Genomic DNA, 27,269 nt, shown 5'->3' on the forward strand with positions numbered 1-27,269 from the left:
ACAAATGAATAACCACCACATTTCTTGGTAGTTAGAGATTCAGAGCAGACAGATGTGTTTGTTAGTGCACACTTTTACCAAAGCTACAGTGGCTTCGTGCATCACTGTCTCTTGCACAGAGGTCTGTTTTCCAGATGCTGGAAGGTTGGGTCTTCCCCTTAATAGAGTTAGAGATAAGTGGACCAGAATCAGTGGCATCTTTTCCTGGGTTGTGGATGTTTCTAGACCTCATACTTGGCCAGAACCTTTCTTTTGGCTTCAGACATTACATTAATTACCTTTCATCCAATTTTGCAGTTATTGACTGATATGATGGTGATTAGTGAGAATTGACAATCTCCTGAATTTGTTGCAGAAATAATTGCATATTTACCAGTGATGAGAAGATAATGTAACAAAGATAATATCAGTATCAACAGCTAACATTTCTTGAGCATTTTAATAGTTAATATTACTGTTTTGAAAACCTTACCCAATCCTATAACAATAAGCATTATTATTACTTTTCTTTTACAGATGAGGAAATTGAGACAAAGATAAATATGACAGTGTCTGGCACTTTGAAGGTTCACAGTTTAGATTGATAGTGAAATTAGTACACAAATGATTAACAGAATACTTGTTAAAGTGTAAAGAGGTGAAGGAAAGTCTGAGGGAGAAGATTGTCTGGTTTTGAGTTAATCTAAGGAGAAAGGCATTTCAGGCAAAGGACAATGAACAGAGACATAAGAACACAACAAGGTATGGTATCTATTTTTGACTATAAGTACTTCATAGTGACTGGAGCATAGTATATGACTGAGAGATTATATCAGTTAAGTTCTGAAAGATAAGCAGGAAACCTGAAGAAGCATTATATGGAAAGAGTTTAAGATAAGGCATAAAAAGTGATGTCATAGGATGTGGAGGGCATTCAACAAGAAAAGCTTGGGGCTGCGGAGAGGGCTCAGAAGGTAAAGTACTTGCTGCTCATGAGTGAGGACCTGAGTTAGGATCCCTAAAACCCATGTGAAAGTTGTGGTGGCCTTTATCTGTAACTATGCAGCAGAGAGAGGCAGAACCCAGCGACTTGCTGGCTAGCCAGCTTCGCTGAAACAGTGAAATTCAGTTTCACTGAGAGACCCTGTCTCACAAAAAGAAAACAAAACAAAAACAATGACAAGCAAGAGAAAAACAGGCAAAGTCAATCTCTGACCATCATATCCTCCACATGGCAAGTGCAGCAGAATATATATCTGTGTACATGTATGCAACATGCAAACATAACCATGGGGGGGGGAGCCTTCACCAACAGCCTTCACCAACTTTATCCAGAGTTCAGTGGGGAGGAGAACATCTGGGGCTAGGATGGGAAGATGGTGGTTCTTCCAGGAGTGTTAGATAATGTGGTGGGATCAACTAAAACAGCAATAAACATGAAGCTGCCATCCACCACTGAGCACTGAGCACATAGAAACAGAGCCAAGCTGTAAAGATTTAAAAAGTCCATATATATATATATAATATATATATATATATATATATATATATTTCCAAAATTATGTTTATTTATTTGTATATGGAGGTCTGGAGACATCTTGCAGGAGGTGGCTCTCTTCTTCCACCATTGTGGACTCCAGGGATCTCTCTCAAGATGGTGAGGTTTGGCAGCAAGCACCTTTACCCACTGAGCAATCTCTCCAGTCTCAATATTATATAGTCATTCATCTGGCCATTCATCTTCACAGTTTTTAACCTAAAAGCATTAAGTGTGTGTGGGGTTAGCAGCCAGAACTTTACCAATATTCCCAAGCTCCTTGCAGCTTTATATTTCAAGCAGTTACCTATACAGAAATCAATAAATGCTGAACATGGTAGTGAATATTCATATAATCCTAGCAATGTGGTGACATATTATTTATGATTAATAAAGATTTCCTGAAGGTTCAGGATGCAAAGCCAGCCACAAGCTATAGAGGTCAGGCAGTAATGATACATGCCTTTAATCTCATCAGCCATGCTAGCTAGCCATAGAGCTAGGCAGTGGTAGTAAATACCTTTAATCCCAGGACTCTGGAGACAGAGGCAGATAGATCTCTGTTAATTCAGGGCCATACTGAACTACATGAAATTGATACAGAACAGCTCACACAAATGTAGTCTCAGCATTTGGGATCACATGCCTTTAATCCCAGCACCAGGGAGGTGGAGACAAGAGTGATATGGCTAGGCAGAGAAAGGAATATAAGGTGGGGAGGAGACAGGAACTTGGAGCATTTTGCTTCTGAGGATTCATAGAGACAGGATCAGCCATTAAGGCCTGAGGTAAAAATAAGAGCTAGTGACTGGCTACTTTGCTTCTCTGATCTTCAGTTTGAAACTTGAACCCCAATATCTGTCTTTGGGTCCTTATTTTTCATGCTACACAGCACTAGTGAGTTCAAGACCAGACTGAGTTATACAAACTGTTTCAAACAAACAAAAGTGAGTAATCAAATAGTTTCATGTATGTATGCAATATCATGTGATACGCAGAATTTCTAAGTATATTTGATATGGTTAGTAGCTATTATATTACCAAATGCTCATAATACTTGGTGGAGTATTGTTCATGAAGAATACAACAGTTGCTGCCTCTTAAAAAAACTCTTTAATAAAACTATTGCACAGGGCATTATTAAGGCTTTTAGTGTTTTTGCACTTTATGAAACATAAATATTCCCTTAAAGAAAAAAGCCATGCATTTTATTATCACTATCAGTTATTTTGTCCATTATTTATTAACTCTTGCAAATTATTTTATAAAGAACACAGTATGTGTTTTCACAGAAAGAAGTCAGAAATAGCTCTATTCTCAATTGTTTATGGTGTCCTGAAGATATATAAATAACAACAGAATTAAATTAATTATCAAGTAATAAGTAGTCAAATATTTCTGGCTTTAAATGAAGTTCAAACTAGGTTAAATTGGAACAATATATGTGCGCATATATAATATCCAGGGCTGGATCAGTGGGTAAGAGTACAAACAGGAAGAACTAAGTTCTGATCCTAGCATCCACATTTAAGAAGTGAAACAACCAAACTATTGGGTGTGGCTTCTTGTGAGTCTATAAAGCCAGCGTTATTGAGGCAGTAGCATTAATGGAGTTTGTTGGCTGTCAACCTAGCTCAAAGTTCAGTGAGAAACTCTGCCTAAAACGAAAAAGACAAAGAGAGTGAGATACCCAACACCTGCTCTGGTCTTCATGTGCCCACCTCCACACATTCATGCAGAGACACCACATTCACACACACACACACACACACACACACACACACACACACACACACAAATAAATGACCCGTAAAATTATATTGTTTGTGAATGTGCATGGCTATATCATAAATACACATGTAATACAGTGTGTTCTTTACGTGCCTGAGCATGTTTATTTAAAAATCAACAGTGCCCACTTGAACACAGGAACATCAGAGAGGCAACTAAACAAGAAGTCAAAGAAACAGTCACAATCCAAGCATCATGTTTGAGATAGAGAAAATAGTAGAGAAGCACAAAGCTGTTGTCATCGACACCCAGCATTCTCATTGACATTCTCAAGACAGATGAGGGAGGCAAAGCAAATTTCTCTGTTAAGTTTTTAACACCCTCCTTGTTGTGTTTAACAAAGTGATATTTCCAAAAGGTTCTAAAATGGTCTCTGCCTTGGCCTCGTGGTGAGAGAGTAGTGGCTCTGAAGGGCTGTGGTCTCTCTTACAGCTATTTTCACTTGTAAGCTATTTACAGATTATAGTCGTAATTACACATGAAACATCTGTTCCCCACAAATAAGTTTCTTGAAGGCAAGGCCTTTGTTAGCTGGTTAGTTTTGTTTTGTTTTAAATTCTTTATTCTTTAGTATTGGGTATTGACTCTGGCATAGGGGCGATATCTATCTAATTGGTATTGATTTTATATTAGAGAATTAGAAATTACTCCTCTGGGATCAATGTGTGGCATGGGTCATGAGGGCATGAACACCAAGATATACCAACTCTAGTCCGTGGTTCATAGTTGTTCATCAATGTGTGGAGGTAACAATAAATCACCTGGGGTAATCAACTGGCAATAACCAACCTAACTCCTTTTATTGCTCAGAAATAAAATGAACAGAGAGTCCTTCACAGCAGTGAACTCTCCCCTGTCCATTAATAGGACACCCAGTCGTGAGGAAAGGTCCTTGTGGCCCATGCTAATAAAACTGTGCTACAATGATTGCAGAATTACTGTTTCATCAAGATATCTAATGTGCTACAGTCCCAGGGCTGATGAAAAGGCCCAAGTGATTTCATGAAAAAGAAAAAAAAAAGCACAAATAAAAATTTAGTCTGGAGAATGAAGTCTTGGAAGAGTCTATGAAATGAAGGTTCAGGGCTATCAGGGTAATCTTGACTTTGAACTGAGATTTTTATAATCTGTCACCACTTGTCACCCTTTAGTAACTGAATTTATCTTTCAGTTTATTAACACTAAAAAATATGAAAAGCTTGCTTTAATCACACTGAATCCAGAAACTTATCAACACTTTGAAATCTGCAAATATCAGATTGTCAATGTTTATTAATCTTCTGGCAGATTTGCCATTCATGTTAAGTAAAAGAAATTAATCTATTAATTTTGAGACAAACCCTTACTTTGAAGCCAGGCTCTCCCAGACTCCTAGCCATTCTATTTCCTTAGTCTATCAAGTGCCAACACTCACTGGTGTGAACTGCCACAATCACTGGTGTGAACCGTCACACTCAGCTAAACCCAGTGGTTTGAATCTTGGCATTTGCTGATGTCAAACATATGTGTGCTAAGCTGCTGTATCACAGACATATCTACTTTTGTTTCCAGGAAACTCTGGATGCCCCTTTTACCTCTGGGGACTTCTAGCCTTCTTGGGCTTGGCTCTGGTTATCTCGTTGATCTTCAATATTTCCCACTATGTAGACAAGCGGCGACGAGGTAAGACCTGGAAAATTATTGTATGGTACCTGCTTGAATGCAGAACCTGGCGTCACTGCAACAAAACCGCTAGAGTAGACACTGCCATGAAATGTCATTAATAGTGTTTTGTTACCACGGGAAATCCATATGGTATTGTTTTCATCCCGAGGGCTCTCTTTAAGAATGAAATAGCATCCTGGGCATTGGTGGTGCACGCCTTTAATCCCAGCACTCAGAGGCAGAGGCAGGCGGATCTTTGTGAGTTCGAGGCCAGCCTGGTCTCCAGAGCAAGTGCCAGGATAGGCTCCAAAGCTACACAGAGAAACCCTGTCTCAAAAAACAAACAAACAAAAGAATGAAATAACATTGGAGATGTGAGAAAAAGCTCCCAAACTTAGCTTTCTCTCTGTCTCATGAGAGCTGGAAGGAATTATCCTGGTAATCAGGGTTTTCTAAATGAAACAATCAGGAAATGGTGATCATGAGGCAGTGACAAAAGTGCAGAGTTGCTCCTCAAGGCTGTACTGAAGTTTTCAGTCCTCCCAGGCTCTGGCCATGGGACTCAGCACTGACTGGAAAAGCCACAAACTGAAACCCGGGCCTGTTCCTACACAGCAGCTTTGGAACAGGTCGGTCGGCCGGTCACTACCACTATTAGCTTTGCCTTTTTGAGCCAGGTGGCTTCTTCCTAGACACGCCATAATTAAAATGGCATAATGTGCACAACCTGCACACAGTAGGCATCTGGCACATGCGCACTGAATACTTGGATCAGTAGCCAATAGACCCAAAGCTCAACTATTTCTGGGAGGTACCTAATATTGCAAGGACAGAGAAATTTGAGCAAGTGTTGTAAGTGGTCAGGAAAGATTTTAAAAAAAAAAAAAGGATAAAAGTACTTTCTCCAAACTCATGAAAAAAGCTGAAATTAAGTTAGCAAGCTGGAGTAAAACAGAGCACATATGTCTAAGAAAACCTGCATGAAGCTAATGTAATTGCTGATCAAATTGTAGACCGTGTCCTTGATCCACTTAGAAGCTTCCTAAGTGTTGCTAATGCAGCATAAAGAGTGGAGAAGTCATTGTCATGCAGATTCTAAAGACTGAGAGGTACTTGAGAATGAGTGACATAGCTGAGGTCACATAGCAATCTAATATCAAGATCGTGCCTGAGCATCCAAGGTGGAAATATACTAGTTTTTCATATCTCAATGTGAACAGGTTTTATAATTTTCAACTTTGGTGCTTTGTGCATTAGATTTTATTTGTCCATATCCAGATTATTTTCCATCAAACAAATAGAAGCAGTCCCTTTGCATTTAGTTTTTCATGAAAGTTTGATTTTTTTCAGTTACACAAGCCATAATTTTTCTTTCTTTTTTATCCTTAAAGGAGAAATTTTATTTTTATTAAGTAGTGTTGTGGAGAGAAAATTTTTGAAAATAGGAAATAATAAATTGAATGCGTGATGTCCTTCTTTTGATTAATGCCAGCCATCCGATTTTTAACAGCATAGCTTTTAAAGCAAATCAAATCTGATGTGAATTAAAATTCACTCCGATTTTAAGTTTCAGCTGACAGATTTTGCACAAGTAGCAACTTCTCTGATTCCCAGTTTCCTTTTTGCAGCAATGGAAAACACCATGCTGACCATAAAGGTTTTGTGAGAAAAAGAAAACCTGCATATACCTTAGCACAGTGCTGGGACTTAGCAGGTTGGTTGTGTATCTGGTTTGGTCCACATCTCAAACCTTGTGGACCTGGCATTTCTTGCCCTCTTTCCGCAGTAATTACTTCCTTCATTTTTTCCATAGTAACCACCAAGGGCTTATGGCCCACATCACTTCACTTACCTTTAGTATGCCTTGTAAGGAGGCATCAGTTCCCAAGCCACTTTGCTGCTCCAGCCATATCCATGGCCTGTCGATCCTCTGTAGCTCCTAGCTAACTTCCTGCCCCCATACTTACATTATTTATGCAGTTAACAACATCCAGGGCTTTAGCTGTCATGGCTGTGTTCCTGCAAGTCATATTCAACTCCATTTCAGTGGGTATTTTGAGTCTTCGGTGATTTGTTTCAGACATCAGTAGATTTCAGGTCATTTGATTCGATAGGCACTTCTTAGGTGGAGCACACGGTATAGATTGATGTGCAAAGAGAAGATTAGCCTTAGAGCAGCTTCACGTGAACTCTACGCGTGCCAGATGCTCTCATTCACCTTCTCGACGGCCCAGCCGCTCCCAACAGCTTTCCTCAAGTGTGAATATCTACCCTGCCATCTTTTCCAATTCACAGGAACAAATACTACTATCGTTCTGTCCCAGAAACTACAGGCAGTTGGACTTGTCTCTGCAAGCACTCAGTTCCTCCCTAATGGTGAAGACTTGGCCTTGCTCTGTTTCTTCAGCAAGATGGGTTACAGGAGATTTGTTACATCAGCCAGTTTTCTCCATGGGGTCTGTAAATGGCTCCTGCTATTGGCCTCGTGCCACTTTTATGTTAGCATCTTTGTGCTACTCTTTGTGGCTGAGAAACTTGCACGATTTGACTCCTCCTTGGCCAACAGTCATTGAGGCAACTTTGGGGGTGTATTAAATAGCTTGCAAAAGACAGAGACAGCATAATATCTATATATTCAATCAGATAGACAAGACAAGCCTTGTCTTGATGCTTTATGTAGCAGCTAGCTGGAAGCTTTGAAAATGAGCCCTCTCTCTGCTTTCCAAAATAAGTATTTATTCAATGCGTTGTCCAGACCTTTAGGAGGAGTGTATTCGTTTCTTTTTTTGATAATGTGCTTTCTTCTTCCATTAAGCCTAAAGACTATTATTTATTCAACTCTTCCTCTTTGATTTGAGAAGAATAAACAAGCATGTGATTTGTGCATGTATCAGTTCTATCAGTGAACCTTCTTCTCACTAGACTGGCATGCTTCTGACTGAAATGAATCAGAAGGAAGAATTCAGTCATGTGCTGCTGTTTCTTGCCAAAACAGAGTGTGCAGAGAGGAGGGGACACTGTAAAGGGAAAACATAAAAGCAAATGCCTTTGCATCACAGCCTGCCACATACACACCAACCACAAGCCTTGCATCTGCATCACAGGGGAGGGCGGGGAACCTCACCCAGCTCTTCTTGATCGTGATCTTGCACACTTTGCCGCTTTGCCACAGAGCAGTTTTCAATTTGGTCACATAGCACTGAGATGACTAGGCAGCATTTAAATCATGCCATTTATTCATAAATAAACTTCTGAGCCTCTGGGACAGAGAAGGTCTTTGCAGGAGCCTGAGCTTTCTCACCTTCATGCTTAGCAAGAGATCATTGGCTATTAACCTGCTTAGGAAGGACCGTTAAACTAAAATTACCCAAGCGGTGATAGGCTAGCTAGCATCCAAATACACATTGATTTTCTAAGGCTAGGACAGCATGTGGTGCCCTTGGACTTTTAAAGTCTGCTTTCACAGTATTTCTTCTGATGTATAATGTCCTTTATGCATTTATTTTGTTTTTGCTATTTTATATTGTTTTTATACCTCTTTCATTCTATTTAAGGACCTGTGCTATTATATAATATCTTGTACATAGCTGCTTTTATTCAACTTTTCTCACAAAACTTTATGGGTTTTTTTCTTTTTTTATTCTAGGCATGAAACATCCAACTGTATTTCTCTACTCTAGAGTTACTCTTTCAAACATCACATGAGTATATTTTCCAGGCATTCATGTTAGAATTAATTTAACCTAAAAGTCCTTATCTTAAAATCTCATAAAAATATTTGTCAGTTTGAGAAAATATTTTCTGGGACACCTAGTTTTCATTATTCTTATTACTAAATGATATTCCTTTTGTCTTGGTGTAATTTTGAGAACAGGTTTCATATACCTCTCAAACTCACTATGCAGTAGAGAATGACCTTGAACTTTTGTTTCCCCTATCTTGACCTTTAAAATGCTGGGATTGGAGACATGCACCACCAGAGCCAGTTCATATGATGCTGGGAATCTAACTGTGGATTTTGTGTGTGCTAGGCAAGCACTCTACCAATAGAGCTAAATAGCCAAATAGTCTTTATTTTTTAGGTTTTTTTCTTTTTTATTTAAATTCTTTAATTACTACTCATATTTACATATCCATCCCCCCCATTCCCTCGACCTCTCATCCTCCTATGTTCCCCACCAATCCCCTAACCCATCCCCCAACTCCTCCCCAGGGATAGTGAGGCCCTCCACCAGGGACCTTCAAAGTCTGCCATATCGTTTGGTGAAGGGCCTAGGCCCTCCTTGCTGTATCTGAGCTGCAACAGTATCCCTCCATAGGGAATGTATTCCCAAAGTCTATTTGTGCTCTAGGGTTGAAGACTGGCTCCACTGTTAGAGGTCCCATAGACTGTCTTGGCCTTCTAGTTGGGACCCAGATTCAGAAGGCTTTGCTCGGTCCAATGCTGTTTCTGCAGCTTTATGACTAGGTCTCCATGCTCTCATTAGGTCAGGTCAACTTTTCTGTGGGTTTCTGCAGCACTGTCTTGGCTCCTTTGCTCATCCCTCCTCCCTCTCCACAATTGGATTCCAGGAGTAGGGTTCAGTGCTCAGCTGTGGGTGCCTGTTTCTGCTTCAAACAGGTGAAGGCTCTAGGAATGGTAGACATCAATTTCATTATAGGGGAAGGGCATCAATGGCATTTTCTCCACCACTGCTTGGATTCTCAGTTGGGGTCATCCCTGTGGATCCCCTAACATTTCCCCTGTGCCAGACCTCTCTATAGATTGGACCACAAAAAGAAGTCTCCTCGCCACATAATAATCAAAACACCAATTTATTTTTTTAGTTTTTAAAAGGTATTCTTTATTTTTATTCTCAAATTATTATAAACAAAAATGTTCAACAGGTGGCAAAATCCCCATTGTAAACGTGAAATTTCAGTGATTTCTTTCCAAGTCGAACTTTGCTTATGTTCTATTTTTCACTTTATTTACTGAATAATACTGCCTATTTCCAGTTAACTCACTTATGAGGAAACTTCCCAATTTAATGAGTACAATTTGTGACTTATATGATATGGATTTAGACCACATGATATTGGTAAGTAGCTTTCCCCAAGATATTTTATAAAATATCTTGACATTGTTTTAATTATTTTCCATATCTACTCCATTATGCTGGGTTTCGCTATTCTGTTGTAGAGATGAATTGATAAGCATAGCTTTAGAATACTTTTCATGCTGTCACATAGCAAGTGCCCTGCAGAGCTGGTACCAAATCCAATATTAGCTAATTCCCAACCATGAATATGTTCCATGAGACATCATCCTAGAGTATCCTAGAGTTTACATTCTTATAGATGTACTTAAACTCTAAGTGCATTAGTTACATTTTTGTTGCTGTGATAAAACATCATATCGGGGCAACTTCTGAAAGAAGGAGTTGGGCTTGTGGTTCCAGAGGAATACAGATCTGTCATGGTAGCAGGCATGGGGCATAGCAGCACAAGCAAGGGTCACGGCAGCCAGAGCAAGAAGTTGAGAGATCACATCCTCAAGGTCAAGCACAAAGTACAGAGAGAGAGAGAGAGAGAGAGAGAGAGAGAGAGAGAGAGAGAGAGGGATGGAAGGCGATGGTTTTTAACTCTCAAAGCCCATCCGCAGTGACATACTTCCTCCAGAGAGGCTACATCTCCCAAACTGCCTCAAACAGCATGACCAGCTGGAGACAAAGAAGTCAAAGTTGAAGACTTTGGGGGACATTTCTCATTCAAAGAATGATACTAAGCAAATCTTAAAAGCACCCAATGATCTGAGTGTATGTGGTTCCTTTTTCTAAATATAGATATAAATACATGCTATATCGTGTTTTTTTTCCACTTTATTGTTTTCTGACCTTGTTCTACTCTTATTTTTCTCATGTTTTCTGATTTTGCTTCACTTTAAGGTGACTACTGTGATGTGGCTATTTTGACCCTTCTAGGCTCCCTCCAGGGTTCATCAGTATTCATGTTCAAAAGAGTAATCCGAAAGCAGGTGAAAGTCATTTCACATTAGATACAGTTTCATGGTAGAGCATTTCCTAAAGGCTAGAATGACTGTATTTCTGACATCTCAAATGGATTACTTCCATCATTTTGGGTTCTGCAGCAGCTTAAAAGACATGTTCTGTAAGAACACTCCTCATTTGGTTGTACTCAGAATTCTTCCCCAGTCACTGACAAGTCCATTTCCTTCACTAATATGATCACTTTCATAAATATTTCAGCTAATTGTCCTGTAATAATTAGCACCTCTCTAGTGTAGTCTAGTGTAGTGTTTACACTATCATATATTTACCTAAAGTAACTTTCCCAGTTGTTTGGTGATTGACTCTGTTATTTTAAATGGTTCCAACTAGTTCTTTCTCAGGTCACAGTGTTTTCCATCTATTAAAGTTTTGAGGCCCTTTAGCTTCTGATGTCAGAAACTGAGATGATACCAGTCTTTATTTTTATAGAATAACTTCATCAAAAGTTCAATTTTCATTCTATGCCTCTTTAATAGTAAGAAATTCAAATATGATAAATGCCATATTATATGCATCCTTCTAGTTTAGCATATAAATCATTGATGAATAAGCAATAAAATTTCTAAAATAAAGTTAATATTAAGCATCAAAACTGTACCCTGAGTATTTCTTAATCCATTAATATCAGTAATTTAGTATGAATCTATTACTTTCATAAAACATTCTCAAAAACTACATTTCCCAATTTCTTTTAAATAAACAGATTTAGCAAATTATTTGCCTTTGAGCTACCACCTTCAAGATTCATTTTGAGCTATTATTGTTGTTGTTACAAAAGTCTGTTAGAAGTAACATGACCAAAAACATAAGTAATAGAAAAACCCAGATGTGTTAGTGGAATTCAATGGCAAAAACTATGTCCATGTTTCACAATGACCAGGAACAAGGGTGACAGGAAGAGAAGTCCTAGATTTTTCTCATTGTTTTCTATGCACAAAATAGTCATGCATCTAGCTCAGTATTATGCCTAAGTTGTCTGGTTTTCATCTCAAAATTGATTATCTCAGAAAGGAAGATGTCTTTATCCATTAGATTACTACTACAAGACACCAAAGGTAGCTAGCTTTATAAACAGATGGTTTTCTTTAGCTTATAGTTCTAGGAAGTTCAAAGTCTGAACAGTGATAGCATAGGCTCTACCATTGACTATCTCACCTCTTATCAAATTGAAAAGGCAAGGGTACATGTTAGAGAAACTGATCACATCTCCAGCCAGGAGATGGAGGGGAGCAGACAGTTTTGTTCTTATTTATGATGATCTTCCAAGAATTACCAAGTCGTCACATGAAGATGTGGTTAATCCCTTCTGACACCAACATTCTAGGTGATTACAGTACTTTCCCTTAGAGTCCACTTTTAAAAGGTCCAATGACTCCATGCTAACTGCCATCCCGAGGAGTAAACACTAGCACAGGGAACCCTAGGTTACCCTCAAATCACCTCCAAATCATATCTCTCCAAGTTCAATTAGTAGGAGCCATTGTGTCTTGACCAAATTTGTTAAATTACACAGAGGCTTTGCTCCCCTCAGAACACTTCATGAAATATTTTTATATGTGTCAACAATTCTTTTAATTTGTATATTTTTAATATTTTTCAGATAAAATGATGTACAGATACCCTGATGACTACATTCCAAGGTATGTTAAAATGAATAATGCATTATGATTTCCAACTATGATTATGATTTCCAACTAATAAGAAAAGTAACAAATACTATATTGCTTATGGATTTGCCTCAGAAATGTTACCATTTGATCTAAAAGAAACTGAAAAGAAAAGAAACTGAAAAGAAACTGAAAAGAAACTGAAAGAAATCTGAAAACTGGGAGCCATAACATTATCATCCAGTTATTAATACATCAAGTCAATCAAAGAGCTGAGCAAAGAATAAAAAGACAGTCTAACCTGACATCTAAAAAGCTCTCATTAATATCTGATACAGATATCTATATTACAACTAAGATGAAACTTCAAGAGTACAGTCTAATTTTATATAGGATTATATGGCACTTCAGAATATAGAGTAGAAGGAAGTCTATAAAACATCATAGGACATAGGTTAAGGCCAGATGGTTCATGCCAGTAAAACCAGCAATGGAGAGGGCAAGACAGAAAAGAATACAAGTTTATGGCCAGCATGGGCTACACAGTGAATTTTGAGGTCAACCTGGGATATATAGGGACTTTGTCTCAAAAGGCAAACAAAACAAATAGAAGATTCAGGCAACCCACCCCCACCCCCCTGACACTTGGTTAGTGGCGTGTTATTTCTAAAGATGATTTCAATCAATAGTGAAATGTGATGAATTTATACTCTAAAATAATACTTAAATTCATCTTTTTAATACTTCCTGGCTTAGTTATAGAGAAAGTGTATAGTATATATTTTTTAATTTTTTTATTTTGAGAAAGGGTCTCTCTGAATGTCCTGGAACTCCGTATGTTGACCAAGCTAGCTTCAGATTCACAGAGATTCAGCTGCTTCTGCCTCTCAAGTACTGGGATTAAAGATGTACAACACCATCGGTATTTACCCCTAGTACACAAATGGACTTTGGGATCCCACTCCACGTAGAGGGATACTCTCTTAGCCTAGACACACGGGGGAGGGTCTAGGCCTTGCTCCAAATGATGACAGACTTTGAAGATTCCCCCATAGAAAGCCTCACCCTCCCTGGGGAGCAGAAAAGGGGTTGGGGTAGGGGGTGTGGTGGAGGAGCAGAGGGGATTTACATGGGATTGACATGTGAAAGAAGCTTGTTTCTAATTTAAATAAAACACACAAAAAAGTTAAATAAACAAAGGCCATGAAAGTCACAAGCTGTGAGGTGTACATTGGAAATGTTGGAGGGACTAAAGAGAATGAGGAGAACGATATGAATATAGTTAAATTTCAAAAATCAAAAGAAATAAACTTGACAAATTTGTTTCACTACAAAACAAAACAAAACAAAACAACAAAAAAAAAACAAAGAAACAAAAAGATGTGCACCACCATACCCAGTTTGTACAACATATTTTTAAAAGGAAGCCATTATATTGGATATTCCATTTTAGGAATGAAAATCTAAATAAGGGGTATTTCCCAAAGGATTCTTAAAATCTTCCAAAATGGTGGACTGGGAAATCTTTGGATGAGCTTTGTAACTGGGTGGACAGGACAGAACAGGCTTTGAAGCTCTTGGACTCTAATAGGACTTCTACTAATAGCTTCTGCTCTATTTAAAAATGTCTCTTACAGATACAAGATATGGTTGCACACAGATTCTCTGCATACAAATTTTTGTGACTATTCTTCGCATTGGAATCTTTAGTGTGAGATAATTTCATGCCATCAAGAATGACTTGCTAACAACAAACATGAGAACACTCGTCTCTTTTCTGATTAACTTGATTCTTGACATTTGAAGGGCAATTAAAATATGACGTGCCAGGTGTGGTGGTGGCACTAATCTGTATTCCCAGCACTAGGAAGGCAAGACAGGAAAGTCTATTCTAAGTTTCTGGCTAGCGTGGGTTGCATAAAGTAAGCCTATCTCAAAATAAAAAGATAAAAAACAAACAAACAAAAAGATACAGTGCTTTAAAAAGTTTTGTGATTTGATTGTTTAGCTAAAGGATGGCTTTGGCATTGGCATGAGAAAAGTTGGAAAGGAAAATTGGTACAATACCCATCTCAAGGTAAATAGGCTTTTAGCTATACTATAGATGTGGGAATAAGGCTGGTTCTTATGTAACATGCATTCATCTAGCAAATAATCCTTCAAGAATGTGTCTTGCTTACAACACTAGAAAATTATAAACTAAGATCACTGATTCTCAAAGAGTAACCTCCCCCTGTGTGAAGGAAAGCAAAGATCATCATTAACGCCAACTGCCAGGTGTAGGAGTTCAAACACTTCAACACATTGCATCCTGATCTACACTTTCCTATCTGCTGGGTATGGTGATGAAGACACTAACACACTCAACGTGTTGCATGGAAAGAGCTTACAATTTACAATTATGCAATAAGGGACAAAGAGACCTCACATTCATCATGAGTTGTTCCTGAGGCTAGGACAGATGCTGCCTAGATGCTGCCTGGGGCACAGCATCTCACCTGCATGTGTCTTTACTTACATTGTAGGTGAGCAAAATCAGAAATCAGCCATCAATGACTTTTATACTCCAGAGACGAAGTGACAGCTAAAGCTGCTAAAGCTCCTGTCTCTATGGAGACCAGGGCCAAGCCTGGGCTTTTCCAGCCAGTTCTTCATCCCAGGGTGTTGCATCCATTGTTTCATACTCTGGCTATCCTTGAGCATTACAAATGAGACATGGATGTTTCCAAGTCGCCTGGAGAACAGTCTTCCAAAAATAAAATTACAAAATGCAAAGGCATAACCTTTTCCTCAAAGGTGTAATCATCCATTGCCTGATAATAAATGCCTTAAATATCTATTGTCTATTGTAATAATTCCCCTTTTAGGCACAAATTGAATATACAACACAGATGCTACCTACAAAAGGTACCTTAATTCCTAAACTTCCGAACATATAACTTGTCCACTTTTCTTGATTGTGTGGATTGAAGATCTAAGATACTTTGCAAGGAGGCATTGAGACTCAGAAAAACAAAATTACCATTATCTTCACTCACTAAAATGTAAAAACATCAACAGAAAACAAGTAGAAACCAATCTCTTTGAGGTGGGGCTAGAATTACCGAAGCTTCTTCAGTTAGAAGCAAACTGTTTGTTATACTGGGTTCCCTTTTCACTCTACTAGATTCTGCAGTATCTGCTAAGCTGGGAAGCTAAGCTAGAGGGAAAGAAATTTCTTCACTGTTCTTCATGTTTGCCCTAGCCCCTGTCCTTTCTGTACCAGAAGATAACAAATATGATTAACCCAAAGACAACATAACATCAGAATTTGCAGAACAGAAAACACAATACTCACTCCATGTTATTTATACTTGGACTGCCTCATTTTTCCTTGAAATAAATTATATACAATCCTTACCTCTTTTCTATTTGTGTAAGGAAGTTATACAGTGGATATATTATAGGCTTGAGATCCAAAGAATCCTGAAATTTAGTGGGAATTCTATGTGCATGCTTGGAGAAATATTCAGCATCTGTAAACTTCAGGTTTAGCATCTAAAAAATATGGTGATACTTTTACTTGCAAGGGTAATGGATAAAAACTCTGATACTGGTTGGATTCCATGTTTTACATGCTTTTTCTGGATCGGGGCTTTCTCTTTTGGGGTCCCCTCTCTCCCGGTTCAGGATATTAATGCCTGTGTCACAGTTCTTGATGAGGAAAGGCACAGTTCAGTAATCACATATTCAGGAACACCATAGCAGCTTGCCCTTTCTCTTCCGCTTTACTGTTCTATCTGCTTCACTTGTATCCCTGCCTTAATCCATAAGTAGACTGTATTGCCCATGCTTTAAAAAATAACAAATGAGAAAATACTGGCCTGATGCTACATAGCTGCACCTTTTACAGCTGCATTCTTACCATATTTGCTGGCTTCCCCCTTTTCTTTGGAAGTCTTGAATCTGTGTCATTCAGTCTTTGGGTCTCCAGTTGACTGACTCAGCTCCTTCCAAGGTGACCAGTGAATTTCATAGGGTCAGTCTTAATTTTCTTTTGCTGTCCCATCTGTAGCCCCGGGGACCCTGGTGCTTTCTACTTGAAATGCTCACTTTTCTGGCTCTGAATGCTCCCCCCCCCCCCGTAGACTCATGTGTTTGAATGTTTGGCCCATAGGGAGTGGCACTATTAGTAAATGTGGCCTTGTTGGAATAGGTGTGGACTTATTTGAAGAAATGTGTCACTGTGGGTTTAGTCCATTATCACCACGGCAGGACACGGCAGTGTGCAGACAGACATAGTGCTGGAGAAGGAGCTGAGAGTTCTCCATCTGGATGCCAGGCAGAAGAATGATACTGCCAGGCTAGACCTAGCTGGAGCATAGAAGGCCTCAAATGTACCTAACGGCTAGAGTCCCTCTTCAGACATGCCCACACTGCGAGTCTGGCTTGACCCCAAACTCAGGGTATATTATTCTCTCAGTTAGGAGCTCAGTTATTAATTTTTTAAAAAGCAATCACTGTATGAGCTGGGTATGTAACTCAGAGGAAGTATACCTACTTAGCATGCCCAAGACCTGACATTTGATTCTAAGCATTGCAGAAAAAAAAAAGCAGCAATTATTGTCATCTTCCATATAAAACATTGCCAAACACTGGTTGTTGACGTTTATTACATGTCTGCAATAAGCTGCAGCTCTTTGGCATTGCTAAGTAAAAACACGTTTTTTAATTTGTTTGTTAAGCAGCTGCTTCTGACTAATAGTTTACTTGAGGTGATTAATCACTTGAGACCAGCCTGCAGACATGGGGTACTGCATTAGAAATCATATCTTATTTTCATTCATAGGGAATAGAGTGATAGTCATTTTTTAGACATGATTTATCATTTTCAGGTTGTATCTGCTATCTCTGTGGGCTAAGAAAATGGATGGCTTGCCTTATTAAAAGTCTTCAACTTTTGCTATAATATTTTCTGCATATGCAGAGGAAAGCTAGGATCAAGACCATTGGTTCCAGTACGAGGGTGTACTGGATGAAAGGAATGTTGTAGATGAGTTCTTTCACTATCGGATAAATGAAATGTAGGCTTTTCAAACCATTTTGTGTGGGCATCGTTTGAACTGTTGTTTAAGGAGGCCTATTTAGTATTTATATATACTCTGTCTTTCATTTACCAAGTGATATGTTCCTCTGTCCCTACCCTGCCAGTGTAAAATTTGGCCAGTAGGGCAATTGTCTTAAGAGTGCTATCAGTAGGATAGTCCGGTGACACTGGTATTTACTGTGACAATAGCATTATTCACATAAAGAAAGAAGGAAATTTAACAGGAACCAATATTCATGTATCCCTGTTAGTTCTATTGACTAGAGGGGCAGGAGACTATGGTCTTTATATGATCTTCTGGACTGTTTCCCTAACGCCTTTATATTTAGTATCTTTCTGCGTGACTTCCTTAGGGTAGAGCATAGGACTTTGCAATCAAATTTACATTGTGACCCCAGCTCTACAATTACTGACTGTGTGTCTGGATACTTAACTCTTACGCATTGAAGATTCCTAGTGTGTACAGTACAGGGAATCATACCTTTCTATAGGACTGGCCCAGGGTTTTAATAAACCCTGACAGAGTGGAAAATTCTCATAACTGGTAATTATTTTTGATATTGCTCATAGCACTAAGTTAATAAATTAACCTATTGGAGTCTCAGGCTTCTCATGCCCATAGCTGCATTTGTGTAATATGTTGTCAATCATTATATTCCATTTACCACCCTGAATCTATAGAATCTATAGAGCTGTACTGGTAGCAAACAAACAGGCAGTAGAGCTAAAAGCACAGACAACCTGCATTCTAATCCTAGCTCTGCTCTTTTCTACTTTTTTGACCTTGTGACCTTGAAATAGAGAACTCCCATAAATGTTTGTGTGCTTCATGTTTCTTATCTACGAAATCAAGGTGATATAGTCCCAGGTGTTGGGATCGCTTTGAGAATTAAACCAATTAAAAAAACAAACAAAATATATTAAATGTGCTTCAAAAAGTCCCTAACACATTCCTGAAAGAAGATTCCAACCTCAACTTTTAATTTGCCCAAACACAGATAGACACACGCATGGACACTTACACACATGAATACATGATTCCTGTTTTCTCTCATTCAATATGATCACTTCTACTATAGGAGTCTGAGGCTCAATAAGAACATATGATAGTTTACTAGATATTGAAGTTAACTGAGAAATTAGTTATTAATTAACCAACTATTACTTAGTAATTTCATTTTTCTAAGTGTAAAGTGGATTTTGTCTAATACAGAAAATTATTTTTCCCCTGTAACAGAGTTGATGAATACTATGTTGAAGATACTCCAATTTACGGTAACTTAAATAATATGATCCCAGGTAAGTTTTATTTTTCCATAGTTAGACATGTCAAAAGACCCACATAATTCCACCAACAATTTGAGGTGTCTCATTTTGAAAACTATCACAGTTAGGTGTTCTAAAAGCCATAAATTATAAATAGTATATTGCATAGGATATGTTTGCAAGGCCCACAATATACATTGCACTGATAGTCAGTGCAAGCCAGCAACTCCCATTTTTCAGTGTGCTTCATTTCACTCCTGTAGCAACAATCCATCACCATTAGAATAGCAATAGAAGGTTCTAGTCCCATGAATTTTGACTCACAGAGAATTCTATGGAATGAGGCCATTTCTAGAACAGAATATGATCCACAGAAACAGCATTTTGTGATCTGTATATAGAAACCTGTGCACAGGCTTAATGGTCAAACCAATAAACACTTCTCTTGTTTCCTGTGTATTAGCTGGTTCTCTTTAAGTGGAGTACCTGAGGCTGGATTGATAGCAAGTGGGGAGAAAGCAGGACCAATTCATCACTAAGTGGTTTGTGCTTCTATTCTTCTGCAAGTGCTCTTTACTTGAACCTTCTCTAAAGTCCTGTGATCAAGCAGCTGTGATCTGATGCCATGGCTGATGAGAGAAGCTGCCGCTCTTCTATGAGCCTTCATTCCATTCATGAGCAGAGTCCCTGGGTTTATTCTGCTTGCAGATCTGTCTCCAACACAAAGGTTTTCTGTGATCTAAGCATACCATAATATCTACATACCCAAACCAATATCGCATTATAAAGTTAGAGATATGAGAGTTTTATAGTGATTTAAAGATTTAACTATCTTTCTTTCCATTATTAAAGTCTTCTAACTTCTGCACTATAACATGCCAGAAATAATATATTAAAATAATGTCCCTTCTGTTTCATGTGGCAGAATTATGATCTCATACCTCATATTTAAATTCTTATAAATTCTGATGGCCCAGAGCCCATCATATCTATACTGCCAAACTAAATATGTTAGGGGTTTGTTCCCACATTCTGACTTCATATGCTCTGGATTGGGTTTAGAAATCTGCTACTTAACAAGAAAATACAAGATTCTGGTGCTAGTTTTCCATGGACCACGATTTGAGAAACACCACTCTATGGTGTTTTCCCCATGTTATATTTCAGATAGGTAGAAAGATTAGTAGGTACCTTTTGGTATAATAAATATTTCTTCCTCCCTGAGGTGAAATTGGTGCATTGTACATTTTGGGCAAATAACTAGCCACCCTAAGTAGGCATGTATTTGGAAGACTGAAGATATAGGATGGTTTACTAGCATAAAGGATGTAGTGGATACATGTCTGTAGGCTTTTAGACACTGCCCAAAAGTTCTAGATCCTTAGAAAGTCATTGAACAATCATGAGGACTTAAGACAGTCCTGTCTAACTGAGATGCCTAACTGAGTGTCTAACTGAGGGCACAAATCAGAATCTAAGCCACTTTATTCAAAATTAGAATGATGTGTTTTAAATGTTTCTGGAATGAATTACAAAACTGTAATCAATTGATGGACTTTGCAAGCACCATGCTTTATGCCGCAGTGTACCACATGCAGTCACACCCACTTAGTAGATAACACAGGCAACTCTTTAACTCCATTGGCTCTCTAGATGATTTTAAACAGTAATCTAGATGAGACGTCCACATGCTGCTGTGGCACAGAAAGTCCTTGTGATACAGTCTACATCTTGAGCTTCTTATTGTCTGTCAGTAATATTGTGGGCAAGACTTGTGTGTCAGATCTGCAGGTAACAGTTTGTGCTTCCATAACTTCTTTGCATGTCCACCTAAAAGACTACTTAAATAATTCTCGAGGCTGGATATTCTTAGCTAAATATTTTCATTTTCCACGGAAATCTCCATCACCTCTACTCCCAAGAACAAATGGATGAGGACTGCTATGAACAAATGAAAGCTAGGCCACAAAGATCTGCAAGCGATTCGCAAGAAGCCACTGCATCTGCACAGGTGAAGTTTTCTGTTTATGTGAATTTGTCTCGTTCAAAGCATCTGGGCATGTTTCAAGAGCACAAAAAAATGTTTTGTGATACACATTTGGAGCAGCCTGTTAAAAATTTTGCAGCATGTATCACATGTCAAGTTCTGAGATGAGCTCTACAGGGAGATACAGAAGCGAGAGCAAAACTCAAACAACACCAGAAGACTCAAAATTAGGCATAGTTCAAGGAACAATAGACCCTGTCTGAGCATACATACATTTATACATGTACAGCAACAAATTTGCAGAGTGCTCTGAAACCATCAAAAAGTTCAGTTAAAGTTTTATTCTTTTGTCTCCAAAATCTCTTCTCTTCTATCTTTTCACTACTTCCTAGACTAGTTATGGGGATGAAAGTTCCTGGGCAATCATGTCAGCTTTGTTTCATGTCCCCTATGCATTCCCTGCTTAGAGGAGGCATGAGGGAGACATCATTAAAATTCCTATTTTATAAAAACTTACAAAGAAAGAAAAGCTTATCCTGGAGCACCCAGATACTGTGTGAGGAGACAGAATCCCAAGGTGGATCCATCTTATGTACAATATTCTTATTCTAAAATAGGTCACAGTTTGGGAATTTCCCATTGTGGTAGAATTTTTCTCCTTTTCATGACATGAATTTTGTAAAAAAAAAATCAGATTTCTTAACAATTTCATTAAGAAATAAAAATGTAATAATATCTGAGAGGGAAAATACACTATATATGCTATGACAAAGCACATGGGGGATCTTGGCGGATTCCATGGCAGGCGAGGGTGACTGAGGCAGAGGGACAAACATGCCAGATAGACAGAGCTTAGTGAGAAGTTTTATTAGAAAGGGAAAGGTGGGGGGGAGGAAAAGAGACACAGAGAGGACAGAAGGAAAGAGAGAGACAGGAAAAGTCTTGTCTGCCCCAGGCAAACAGCGGGAAAGAGAGAGGGAAAGGGAGGGGGAAAAGATAGAGTGTAATTGGGCAGGGGTCTTTCTTTTAAAGGGGTCCTTTTTGCCTGCGTGCAGACTAGTAGTCATGGAACCCTGGGCTGACCAGGGTACTGCCTGATGCCTTTTGCCAGGTGATAGGAGCAGACTAGCATAATGCCTGAATCCTTACAACATATGCAATCAGATATTTGGATAACTATAAAATATGCTTTCAGGACTGGAGAGATGGTTCAGTAGTTAAGAACACTTGTTTTATGTAAGACTGGGGTTCAGTCCCTAGAACTCACACTGAGCAGTTCACAATCACCAGTAACTCAAGCTCCAAGGGATCTGACATCCTCTCTGCCCTCTGTAGGCACACACACACACACACACACACACACACACACACACACAGGGGTATGTACACACACATATACACATAAAACACTTTAATTTTATTTATAAGGATAAACTACATGACGTAATATCTGCTGTTAAATGCATGGTAATAAAAGAAGAGTTGTGGAAAGAGATTAAGGTGTAATCACACCATCTAGAAATGTAGAGACCTACACCATTTTAGCTGTAAATATACCAAGAATTGTGAATATAGACTATGAGCAAACACACGGGAGTTGCATGGGCATCTTTGTTTGAGCTGCATCTGGTTTTTACTCACGTGGAAATGATGTGAAGGCAGTAACATCTTGAGCCTACTCTTTCATCAAACATTTATTTAAAGATACTATTCAGAAAATGAGTCTTCATTATATTATGTTCTTATAAATCTAGTTTCACACATTAGAAGTCATCTTGTTCACTTTGTCAACATAATCATGACCTACCCATTTGCTGCTTTAATACTCATGCACTGATTGGTCACACAAGTGCAGGAAATCTGCAATAGCATGCATATGCTGAAGGAAGAAAGTGTTTGCTGAAAAACATATGGCTCATTTCTTTGCCCTTTGACAATGATGTGTGTGGTTCAGAGACTGTAATTTGAGTATCTTGGTCTCCCATCAAAAATTAAGTCCTAAGACTTTATCAGAAAACCTATGAATAAGATTATTCCAGCACTCTCCATTTAAAAAAAAAAAGATTATTCCACAAGCATTCCCATATCCTATAAATAAGGATGCACACATATGACGTTCCTTTTATTTATTTGTTGCTCTTGGATCAATATCCGGCCTCCTTTCTCTATCAAGAGCATCCTCTTCCTTCTCAGACAAACACTAATTATGCTGAGCACTATTTCTCCCGAGTCCTTCAGAATCTTACAACTTATTAATTTTCCTTTTCTTCCTGTGTATGATCATGAGCCTTTGCTTAGCACTTGTGCAAATGATCTCTGTATTAAAACAAAACAAACAGAACAACACAAACTTCCTTTGCTCTCATTTTCCTCTGATTTCTGAATGAGGTGGAAATTCCCATCCCCTGTTGTTTGTGTTTCTTTCTAGGGACTCACATTCCTTTATCCTTTCCTCTATGCACCCCAGTTCTCTCAACTAAGCCAGCACAGTGGGAGTCGGAAGTGAATATTTAATGTACAGCCATGGTCCTTTCTCTCATACTTTTTACCCTGGCACTGCCTGATAAATTGCAATAGTATTGCCACATATTATTTGGAGTGATTCTCTATAATTGCAGAAATCAAGCTCTTTGGTACTAAAGGGAGATTATTGCCTCATATGATGGACAGAGATAAGAATGTCTTTTGCTTTTGAGATGATTGCATAGAGAAGCACTCCTCATTTTCTTCCCTGTGCTTCTTTCTATCCTGTTCTCAGCAGACTCCTCAAGTGAGGCTAGACAAGCCACTGAAGGCTTGTGCATTTTTCTCTGCAACTCAAGGGAAAAGATACCTTTTCTACTCTTGATAGTAAATATCAACTTTAAAATGCCACCAAATATGCCCATCCTGAGCCACTCTCTTGGGCCCTGTTGCCAGGGAGACGGGAGGCAATGGGTGCTTGGTCTGGCATAGGTCAGTTGCTTAGTCTTGCTGGCCTTGGGTACAGCAATCCAAGTCTCTAGAAGAAGATAGGACAGAATCTACCAAAGAATATGCGAGAATTCAAAGGCCTCAAGGACCAAAAAATAACCACTTCTCTGTGGTCCTAAGTGAACTTTGATAGCTTTTCAGCAGTCTGTTTGGGGAAAGTTGAGGCAGATGACAATTCTAAACATGTGCAACAGTGAATTTCCAAGTTTGCTGGATAGAGAGCAGATGAGGGAAGTACTGAGCATCAAATAGAAAACCTTGAAGGGCAGGACATGAAATCCAGACTTTAGTCCATAGGCTGTGATTCTAAAGGACAGATAGTGCAATACAAGTGCTGTACCTTACAATGATGATTTGAAAATAGTATATGGTATGAATGGTGGGGTGGGAAAGATGACAATGTGGACATCAGTTAGACAGCTATTGCAGTTCTGTGAAAATGATTAAACAATAGCAAGTCTGATAAAGAAACTGAAGAGCATGTAAATGGGGCCATCTCTTCTGCCTGAAATAAAAACCCAAGACATTTCCTTTATACCAATAGGGGGATACTTGCCTAGGCGTGGGAAGATTTTTTCACCCAAGTGTTACTTCCTCATCCTCTGATCCCACTGATAGGTATGATTTTGGCCTGGAATATATATATATTCCATCAGTTTCAGTTTGAAGCCTATAATAATCATAATATCATCTGCTATTAAGCAATTACATCTTCAGTAGGAACTTTCTCTATTTACCAATCATGTCAACACTATGAGAGAAATACTACCACTTTCATTTGAAAAGCAAGAATACTGAGACTCAGTATCATTTTCAAGAAACTGCCTAAGCCCATGCTGCCCAAGGTGTACATAATACAACTGAGACTTAATCTGGGGAGTTTCCAACAATGCAATCAAGGTCTGGGCTTCAATCTGTTGTTTCCCCCTTGTTACCTTAGTTTCCTATCCTCACTGTGACATTGCCTCAGCTCTAGGACAGAAAGGAGTGATAACAAGTTCCGTTCTGTCTTAGGTGTCAGTTGTGCAAGGAGATCTGTTTGCTTTATTCTTACAAATCATTAAAAAAGTAAAGAGGCAGAGGAAGGATTTGTGGATCCCTTTAAGTCATTAAATCACCATTTATTAAGCATATGTAAAACACATCCTATGTTTGTTAAATTCCTCCCTATCATCATGTGTTTTACCCCTTAAACAAATAAAGGTACAGTTTCTCAGTAGACGTGATGTAAGGTAGTAACTGTTGGGGTGAAGGTGAGGATAGAAGCAGGTGAGAAATGCTTTAATGTGTTCATATAAATTTTGAGTATGGGGAAAACAATCCATGAAGCTTCATCTAAATACTTTCCTTTTTCAACTCAAAAGTCTTAATACTATTGATTCGTTGTCATCTTTAACTGTCAACTTTGGCAAAATTAGGCAACTAAAGCTGGAAAATATTTTTTTTTCTCATAGGCCATGGAAATTTATAGAAGTCTTGGAAATTAAAGAATAGACCAACAATGAACAACTAACATATTTTATTTTCAGGTACCTGCTGAAGATCAGATGTGTTATGCCACACTGGATCACAGCTTCAAGGGGAAACGCAGAAGACCCAGGAAACAGAATGCTAATTTTTCAGACAGGGAGAAGGATGCACAAGTTTGTGCCATGGATGCCAGCATTTCTCAGATCAATTTCCCACCAGATAACCAGGCGGTGGAGGAAAGTGTTCATGATGATCCTGCAAGACTCTTTGGATTGATCCGTGCCAAGAGAGAGCCTGCAATCTAGCTGGACGATGGTCCAGCTCACTGATAATGCCCCTATCAGAGATGGTTAAGAAAAAAATCATCATGTTACATACAAGGACTGGCAGGGTAACCATCTGCTCATTCGTCGATGGGATGGCATCTTCCTTTTTCTCCAGAAATTGCATCTCCATACACTAAACCCAATGCCATTAAAGTTAGCTATACAAATTCAGCTTTAAAATATCCAAGTAGGAAAGGTAAAATAAGAAAATCCAGTTTTCAAATTAAATTACTTGACAACAAAGTCAAAATATATAGTAATACCTAGGAAATTTTTAAAAATGTAAAGCACATATGTGCCCTAAAACATGTTGAATGGAAGATAAAAGCCAATGACTGAAAATATTAATCAAACATTTCTCTTTCATCAATGTGAAGTAATTAGAAATTTCAATAATTTCTAATAATTGAAATATTAATTGAATGTACATTGCCAAGAAAAGTAGAAAAATCTTGAGGAATGTTTTTCCAAAGTGTAAATAGCATAATTAGTTTAAAAATTACTATAAAAGTAAATTCTTGTTCCTTCAACAATTTATAAAAAAAACTTAGAAATTCTAAGTACGAATAACTTTCTGTATGTGTTTGTGGATATTTTACTGGACATAACCATGTATATATACCAGTTGTTCCTTTTTCTGTTTTAACTTAAAAGTAGAGGATTACACATGGTATCTAATTTTTTTCATGTATCAAGATATTATGGCTTTATTTCTACTATATTTAACTATATCAAATGTATTGTTTTGTTTTTCGTGATTCTGGGGAGCAAACACAGGGTCTTTCACATGAGAGGCAAATGCTCTACCACTGAGCTTCATCCCAAGTTCTGTCCCATAATTTTAATGTCTGCAATGTATCTTATTCGTGATTAAATCAGAATCCATCTAAATAATTTTGAAGACTACTTTAATTCATTCAAGTTTCTATTTTATGTGCTCATAAATAATATTTTAATGAGAATGTTCCAAGACATATATGGATACTTTTCTAATTTCTTATTTGTGTTAAGTGCCTTAAAGGAAATTAAATATCTAAAGAGATATGTTCATATTATTATTCTCCATGAGACAGATCTCCAAAAAGTCAGAAAATGGGTCAAAAATATGCATACAATTTAAATTCTAAAGGATTATCCCACATTGTCTCCCAAACAGTTAACTCAATAAATTTCAGCATGGGGTGGAGGTGCTCAGCTGTGATCCCAGTATGCAGGAGACTGAGGTAGGAAGTGCCCTCTGAGTATCAGGCCTTCTGGTCCTGAGGAGTGAATTTCTGGTCAGCTTGGGCCAAGAGTGAAACTATGTTTCAAAAAAGAAAAAGAAAACTATCAGAAATAAAATAACTTCTGTTGTCCTACTTTGAGAAAAGATGCTTACTGGTAGTTTAAAATAAACATGTTCAACTTACCATTATAAGTATTTTAAAAGGCTACTTTGGCAGAGAAGCTTGGAAACAACATACTTGTGTTTTTTTGGGGTTTTTTTGTTGTTGTTGTTGTTGCTGTTGTTGTTGTTTTCTTTCTGGCTCTTTTTTGATATAGTTATATAATTT

The 27,269-nt window shown here is 38.2% G+C and overlaps 1 protein-coding gene across 1 annotated transcript; it reads left to right on the forward strand.

The window, feature by feature from the left end:
* Positions 1-713: 713 nt before the first annotated feature.
* LOC100759508 (T-cell receptor-associated transmembrane adapter 1) lies at positions 714-25,695 on the forward strand. The gene is made up of 6 exons (XM_035444113.1): positions 714-741; positions 4,859-4,969; positions 12,602-12,641; positions 18,932-18,993; positions 20,883-20,971; positions 25,450-25,695. Exons 1-6 carry the CDS (start codon positions 714-716, stop codon positions 25,693-25,695), a joined length of 576 nt encoding a protein of 191 aa, XP_035300004.1.
* Positions 25,696-27,269: the final 1,574 nt, after the last annotated feature.

The sequence above is a fragment of the Cricetulus griseus genome, chromosome 4, assembly GCF_003668045.3.
Source record: "Cricetulus griseus strain 17A/GY chromosome 4, alternate assembly CriGri-PICRH-1.0, whole genome shotgun sequence".
NCBI classification, from domain to species: domain Eukaryota; kingdom Metazoa; phylum Chordata; class Mammalia; order Rodentia; family Cricetidae; genus Cricetulus; species Cricetulus griseus.

What these genes read in the sequence shown, in the direction of transcription:
- LOC100759508 (XM_035444113.1), top strand. Translation starts at nt 714, where the DNA reads ATGAACAGAGACATAAGAACACAACAAG. An exon ending in CTTAAATAATATGATCCCAG is followed by an intron (nt 18,994 to 20,882) that starts GTAAGTTTTATT and finishes TCTACTCCCAAG; the next exon opens with AACAAATGGATGAGGACTGC. An exon ending in AAGCCACTGCATCTGCACAG is followed by an intron (nt 20,972 to 25,449) that starts GTGAAGTTTTCT and finishes TTTTATTTTCAG; the next exon opens with GTACCTGCTGAAGATCAGAT.